The sequence below is a fragment of the Nematolebias whitei genome, chromosome 13, assembly GCF_014905685.2.
Source record: "Nematolebias whitei isolate Nwh7 chromosome 13, NemWhi1, whole genome shotgun sequence".
NCBI classification, from domain to species: domain Eukaryota; kingdom Metazoa; phylum Chordata; class Actinopteri; order Cyprinodontiformes; family Rivulidae; genus Nematolebias; species Nematolebias whitei.
Genome location: NC_056510.1, coordinates 42,885,074 through 42,893,303, shown reverse-complemented (window position 1 = coordinate 42,893,303; position 8,230 = coordinate 42,885,074). Strand labels below are relative to the sequence as shown.

Genomic DNA, 8,230 nt, shown 5'->3' with positions numbered 1-8,230 from the left:
ACTTCAAATCGTGACTCATCTGACCACAGAACAGTCTTCCATTTTGCCACACTCCATTTTAAATGACCCCTGGCCCAGTGCAAACGTCTGAGCTTGTGGAGCTTGCTTAGAAATGGCTTCCTCTTTGCACTGTAGAGTTTCAGCTGGCAACGGCGGATGGCACGGTGGATTGTGTTCACTGACAATGCTTTCTGGAAGTATTCCTGAGCCCATTCTGTTATTTCCTTGACAGTGGCATTCCTGTTTGAGGTGCAGTGACGTTTAAGGGCCCGGAGATCACGAGCATCCAGTAGAGTTTTACGGCCTTGACCCTTACGCACAGCGATTGTTCCAGATTCTCTGAATCTTTTGATGATGTTATGCACGGTTGATGATGATAACTTAAAAGTCTTTGCTATTTTACACTGGGTAACACCATTCTGGTATTGCTGCACTATGTTTCTGCGCAACAATGGTGGAATTGGTGATCCTCTTACCATCTTGGCTTCTGAGATACACTGACACTCTGAGAAGCTCTTTTTATACCCAATCATGTTGTCAATTGACCTAATTAGTGTTAATTGGTCTTCCAGCTGTTAGTTATATGCTCAATTTCTTTTTTCCAGCCACTTATTGCTACTTGTCCCAACTTTTTTGGGATTTGTTGACAATGTGAAATTTTGAATCAACATATTTTTCCTTTAAAATGTTACATTTACTCAGATTAAACTTTTGATCTGTCATCTATGTTATATTATGAATAAAATATTGACATTTGCCATCTCCACATCATTGCATTCAGTTTTTATTCACAATTTGTTTAGTGTCCCAACTTTTTTGGAATCCGGTTTGTACAACTACACACTGAAATCAGCACCACTTTGTCTCAGTTAGTGTTTAGTTCATGAGCCTCTTTCACAAAACATGTTCAAGAATTTTTCCTCCCAGGCTCTGATCGAGGTGGCTGCTTCTGCTTCTCCTCCCCCATTTTTCCTTCCTCCTGCTCTGCTCTCTGTCTGTCTGAAGCGCCTGGGTCTCATCTCCCGAACATAAATTAAGAAGATTATGGATTTGGTATCGTGGGCGTTCAACTCTATTGATAAGATTTATTCATCAAAGCGACAAGGTCCTGGAGAACCGGCGTGTCCAGCTGAGACTCACGCCGTGGGGTACGTCATGGATTCGTGGGGAGTGTGGCAGATGATGTGCCTCTCAGTTCTGTCTCAGGAGGATGTTGAAGACGTTTATATGTTTGGACTTATGATAGCAGGGACTCTGCTTTTTGGCATCGGCGGGGCTCTGTTTTATTGACTTTTGAAGAAGACATCGGCAGCAGTTTCGGCCATGGGAAAGCTTCCGAGTCAGTGTGAAGGTTTGGTCCTCGCTGTGGGAACTTTAAATCGTCTGGTCTACGAGCTTAACCCTAAGGTGGAGGCGATTGAGAATCACAGGCCACCTGCGGCTTCTGGGACTCGTCAGCGTGGTGGGTTCGACCTTGAAGGAGACTCATAGCATGGATCAGTAGAATGGAATCCCACAATTAGGCAATTTTGGAACCAGAACGCCCAGATGGACTCAAGGCTGAAAAAAAAGTAATCTGCCTGAAGAAAAACAAGAAACCAGCTTATCTAAATCAGACTCCTGACGGCCTCGGAGACAGGCCGACTATCAATTTCTCCTGGGACATGAGTACCGAAGGACAAAAGCTTCATCTATCACCCCCCCAAGAACTTTCTGTGCAAGCTTATCAGAACTGACCGCTGAAACAACATCTTCAGAAACTGTGGCTGATCTGAAAAAACGCTCATGGACAAATCTCAACACCTTGATGTCAAATACAAATGTGATCATGTTTTAATTGAGCTGCTGGTAGAGTTTTTGATGTCTCAAATTGTGTCCTGATAAACAAGATGTGAAAGATCTTTTTTTGTAATACCACTATCTACCCTCATGTTTCTCCCCCTTTTCATATCTAACATTATTATCTGATAAGGATAAAATGGCCGCGCTCTCCTGTAGTTGCAGCTTTGTGCACTCCGCCCATCTTTCGGACGACTGTACGTACATATTCGCGTTGTACCTCGGTGCAATTCCAATAAAGTTTATTCTGATTCTGAGATGACATCCAGGCGCCTTCATCATGTCATAGTGGGATCTATGCCACGACCTAGGTGTTGTGGGACGTTAAAGTCAACCGGCTGCTGTTCTGCATGTGAGCTGCCGATTGCTAAGAGCTGTAACAATGTGAAGTGATTTAGTGATGACAGTATGTGTGATGGTAGGATTCAGAATGAATGGCAGATAAACCGTTCAGTCTGAACACAGCTTTTATATTTAGCTCAAATTGTTGAAGGGTGTGAGCAGCTTTACTGGTGATTTATGAGCAGGAGGGGCTCTTCTTTGTATACTGTAGAAATGTTTTTAAAGGGAACTGCTGATACAACATTAGTTACTTTTTCTTAAACCTGAATGACAGAGTCCACAACCGTTTTTCATTGAACAGCTGAAATAATTATTTCTGTTACATAAAAACAAGGTCTTGGATTTGTTGCTTCTACTTGTTTTTTGCTTTCCAGATGCCAACTCTCCAGAAGGACAGGGCTTCTGCCAGGCTGGCTTCAGTGCAGACTTTCTAAAGGTAGCTAAGAAGCTTCAAGCCATCCAGTCAGTGATTACTGCTTTGTGGAGAGGCTGTCGACAGCTGCTCATAGTCAGAGGAGGACCATTTTACATTTGATTTAGTCATGCTGCACAGTTGAAATGAAAGAAACAAAATAAAATGGAAAAAAAAACATTTTAAACGTGCACATATTTGTTTAACAAAATTAAAGTCAGGAGATGTTTAATATTTTAGCACCAAACCTAAAGTAACAGAAACAGTCTGGCTTTATTGCACAAAATGTTTTTAGGACACCTCTGAACCTCAGATGATCATTGTGCATATCTATTGTACTTTGAAAAAAGTCTTTTCATAGATATTTACAACCTGTACAAAATGTTCGTACATGTTCTGACCCAAAAACACCTGGATCGCTTGAAGGTATCAACAGAGACTGACTGGAAACTCAAACTTGACTCAAATCACAAGAAAATACATCCATTTGGGGACATTGGCAACACCTTCGACTATGTTGAGACAAACCTTCTTGCTCAAATTTTCTTGAAAATCTTTGTAACATTTTCTCAGCTAGTTGTGGCCCAGTGGGACCCACCTTTAGGAAATGCTGTTCCAAACCTCTGATGTGGGAACTCATTTTGTGAAGTCAATACAAGTAAATGGACTGTATGCTGGTGAAGATTCTCAGTCATCCAGGACATGATGAATTCAAAAAGCGTTCAATACAAAAACAACTGGACTTTATTTGTAACAGAAGACGTTTCGCTCCTCATCCGAGGATCTTTCTCGATTTAAAGAGCAGAGAGTGAGAGATACAGGTTATAAGGCTGAGTGAGATAAGACACACACACATAAGACACACACACATATGTAGATTGGCAGTTCACACCTAAAAACCTAAACAGTAGGTCTTTGTTCCTCTAATTCACAGACGAGGCCTCTCTGTTCCCATCAGGTGTGAAAACCGGCTGGGAATCTGTTTTAAATTTGCATTATATGTTTTTGAAAGTGGGAATCTGAGGCCTCCTCCTCTGTTAAGAGAGGGTTTTTCTCTTTTTACATAAATTGCTTCCTTCACCCCCCTCTCAAACCATCTGTGTTCTCAGTCCGAAATGTGCACATTTTGGTCCTCAACAGAGTGTCCCTTATCTGTGAGGTGGAGGTGAACAGCTGAGTCTTGTCCTGAGGAGGTGGCTCTCCTGTGTTGAGTCATGCGTCTGTGAAGAGGCTGTTTAGTTTCTCCAATGTAGAGGTCTGGACAGTCCTCGCTGCACTGGACCGCAGACACTACACCACTCTGTTTGTGTATGGGTGTTTTGTCCTTAGGGTGGACCAGCCTCTGTCTGAGAGTCCTGCTGGGTTTGAAATGTACTGGGATCTTGTGTTTGTTGAAGATCCTTCTGAATTTCTCTGATACTTCAGCAACATAAGGGATGACAATGTTTTTCCATCTGTTGTTCTTTTTCTGTTTACTGGTGTGTTTTGTAGATTTCCTCTGCTCTTTGAATTGAGAAAGCTCCTCGGATGAGGAGCGAAACGTCTTCTGTTACAAATAAAGTCCAGTTGTTTTTGTGTTGAACACTTTTTGAATAAATGGACTGTACTTATCTAGAGCTTTTCTATCTGATCAAGACACTCAAAGCTCTTTCCAACACAATCTGTGTCCTCATTTACTCATTCATACAGCTCTATACTAGATCTCTACAAATAATAATCAGAGCTTTATCACATTCATACACTGATGGGACACGCATCGAAGGCGATGAGGGGTTCAGTGTCTTGCCCAGAGACACTTTGGCATGTGACTGCTGGTGGAATCGAACCCCCAATTCTTGTATTGGAGGACGACTGCTCTAACCACTCAGCCACAGCCGCCCCTTTTTTTAACCTATTTTTTACTGCCTATTTAGTGTACATTGTTTTAACGATTATTTAAAACAATCAAAAGGTTAATACTAAAGATGCACTGGTTCCAGTTTAGTGGGCCAGTACAGATTTTCAATAAATTCACTCCTCTGCTGGTCCTGATGGATTGGCTCTAAGGGCTGAATGAATCGACTAAGAAGGGAAAGCAGTTTATAACCAGATTTTTCTTTCTCTTTCCCTTTTGTGGCTTCAGGAAAACAATCGAGTGGTGGTGGGAGGGCCCGGCAGCTTCTACTGGCAGGGTGAGTGTTGCGCTGACGCTGTGTGTTTATGTGAACACGTTGTTGCAGCCCCCCCCCCCCCCCCCCACACACACACACACACACTAAAAAACCTCCGGTTCCTCAGCTGTCACCTGTAGATGAACAGAACCCTAACACTCGGCTAGCTGAGAGGCTTCAACATTTAATACTTTTTGTACTTTTACATTGGCAGATGATGATCTGTTCTATATGACCTTTTATTGTGCATCAAGTTTAGGTCCAATTAATTGAAACAGACACTGTTTTTATACTAAATAAGAGGTACAGTAACAATATGTCTTGCCTGCGTGTTTGTTTGTCTGCACTGTTAAAAAAATATTTGACCAGTCACAGAACAGATTTTGTTGAAACAAAGTAAATTATGGATGTACGACTAAATACCTTTTGGAGGCAGTTTGATTCAAGATGGCCACCACAGCAAAGCATTTTAGAAATCACAAAAAAAGCTTTAACAGCCAGATTTACATATGTTGCGCTAACATTTAGTGTGGTAGTAGCTGACGGTCACATCACACAGTCCAAATGTTAGCAGATCATACAAGACATTTCAATATTACATTAGACTGCATTGTTGTTTTTAAAGATTTCACCATAATGGCTATGACATTGTCATTTTACAATTTTGATGATCTCATATGTTCACACTGCTGGCAAATGTGGCCCAATTCTGATTTTTAAATATATTTTTCTGCTAGGCAACCCATCAGATTTTTTTCATGACTGTCTGAACATGCCAAATCTGATTTTTTTATTTTTTTTTATTTTTCAAATCTGACCCAAATCATTTCCATATGTGGCACTGAATCGGGTTCTTATTCAATGTTTTCAAAACGATGAAGTCCGGACGGTCGCATTTCATCTGACTTTGACGTCAGTCAGGTAGGATCGACGTGGATCGATCCAAGTACTGATAATAATGATAAAAACCTTGTGCAGTTTCAATCTTGGAACTCTACATGTCTTCAGCTACAAAAGTCTGGTTGCTTCCTTTTTTCTTTTAAATTGCCATGCCCTGGATGAGTGACGGTCTACAGCAACGTCTGACACTAACGCTGGTGTCAGACCGTATTCATACTAGGGCTGAAGCTTTTTTACCTGAATATTGCAATTGCGATGTAATATTCAATTATTTTAAATGTCTTTTTCTCATGTATTTTTCAACAAACAATAAATCATCTGTTTCAGTTGTTTTCAGCTCCGCTGCAACTCTGTTTCTGCATGTTTTATGTAGCTCCTGGACAGCAACTTGGCTAAAATGTGTTTGAGGGCGTTCCGTACCGCTTATCCACTGTGTTCACTAAACTCAGGCTTGGTCCCCAAATTAATGAGCATCATCACTATGAACTCCGTTAGTGCTCGAGTTATTTCCGCGTGCCGTTTTGAATTATGTTCATACGGAGTATTACCCTCGAGCAGTTCGGTCAGTGATCCTGTCGGCTGATACTTTGCTTACGTTAAGTTGAAGCACTGGTCGTTGGCATTCTAGCCATGAAACTGTTGTGAAGGGTTTTGTGTGGGGGGTTGTGTGTCGATAAAGATTTGTGGTGTTTCCTCGAGCAGCAAGGCAGGTTCTGCATAATACGCGTCGTTGTTTAGCGTCTTCTCTTTTGTAGACAAAATAACTGCAAACATGGGACGTGCTGCCGCTCTTTGGTACCAACCTTTCAGCTGTGTGAGCTTCTGTTGAGCCTGACGCCATCGTACAACCGGTTAAAGCGCGGTGTTGACTTCTCCTGCTCTGCTCCGCTCCACTCACTCGCAAGTCCCGTAACTGGATCACATGACCAGTCAAATCGCAGCCTTTGCAATTAGAAAATCTCGTTTCATCATATCTTGATATTATCGCAAATGGAGTTAATTGTTCAGCCCTAATCGATACGAACGTGATGGAATCAATACATGTACGTTTTATCTTCAGAACGTCACGCCTGTTCTAAAAATGTAACGTGGCAAGAATAAATACAATATAAACACTGGCCCAAACGATGGTGTCAGATATTTTTTAATGGGTTCTGATTACACAGCTTCAGAATTATGCATGCTAACATGCTAACATCCATATTTCCTTCCTTAACCACAGCGTACTGATGCCACATTATTTTCTGCGCATGCAGTTTGCCTCAGAACTGTAAATGGTTCACATTGGAGTCTGACGGAGGTCCCATTTTTGATCACGTGAACAACCACACAAAATAAAAAAGATCGGATCTGAGCAAAACATGTAAAGTGAACTTTATGACCTGCAGTGTGAACGTAGCCTAAAACCCTGGCACGAAAGGGTTCACATGCATTCTTCAAGGAATGCTAGACTCTTAATCTAAGAAAAAAGACAGCTTTTAGGTTTTGGTGTTTGACACGTGATCTGTCGGACTGTTTACAGTTCAATTAGAAGAATAAAACTGTGACCTGTTTATTTTAATTTATATTGTAAAGTTACAAGATGATGAACTCTACGTTATTGTACACAACTTGCTGCATTCAAATCTCTCCACCAGGAAGGATCATTTATTTCCCTCTCTGCTTTGGGCGGGGCATGTCATTGTACAGTAGATCAAAAGAAACTATCAAATGTGTTTTTTCTTCTTGCACCAGTCCCATATTGAACTGTAATCCCAAAATCTAAGCATGCATTGAATTACAATTTGTGTCTATCATTACAAACGGTCTTCATATTACATGAGGGGACATCATTTCCTAATGTCCAGTAAATATGTAGGACCGAAGCTGCGCTCTGATTTCTTACTGGACAACAGAATGCATCACCGCCCGTAAGACTTTAATGACCATGTGAGGCTGAGGTGGGATGAGCTCCAGACGATCTGTGTGTGTGTGTGTGTCAGCTGAGAAGTTTAATCCATGCTTGTCTGGTCGTCTGACTTAGAGGGTGTGACAGCGAATAGACCCTGAATGCTGAGTCAGCCTCACACATGTTTTCTGTCTGTGTGCTGAGGCTCCTCCTCGGAGGTTTTCGCCTAATTATTGTTTCCTGTTTAGTCAACACTCACAATTACAAACACACACGCACGCACGCACGCACGCACGCACGCACGCACACACACACACACCCACACACACACACACACACACACACACACAAGTTTGTCTTTCTATCTTTACAGGGACCTTTCATTGACTTCCATTCATTTTTCATTCATTTCTATAGCTTAACGCTGACCCTTACCTTAAACCTAACCATTACCAGTACATACCTAACCATTACCAGTACATACCTAACCATTACCAGTACATACCTAACCATTACTAGTACATACCTAACCATTACTAGTACATACCATTATCAGAACATATCTAACCATTTCTAGAACAGAGCAGTCGGTTCCCATAATTCATGTTTTTTTTTTTTATAATATTGGTCCCTTCAATGTAACCTGAAACATACACACACACACACACACACACACACACACACACACACACACACACA

General features: G+C 41.5%; 1 protein-coding gene across 1 annotated transcript in view; it reads left to right on the top strand.

The window, feature by feature from the left end:
* The window catches only part of itgav (integrin, alpha V), a gene marked incomplete in the record, with an annotated part of 192,048 nt that overhangs the window by 103,070 nt on the left and 80,748 nt on the right, over positions 1-8,230 (top strand). Inside the window, 2 exon segments of the mRNA XM_037686717.1 lie at positions 2,556-2,617; positions 4,716-4,764. Coding sequence (XP_037542645.1) covers positions 2,556-2,617; positions 4,716-4,764 — 111 coding nt within the window.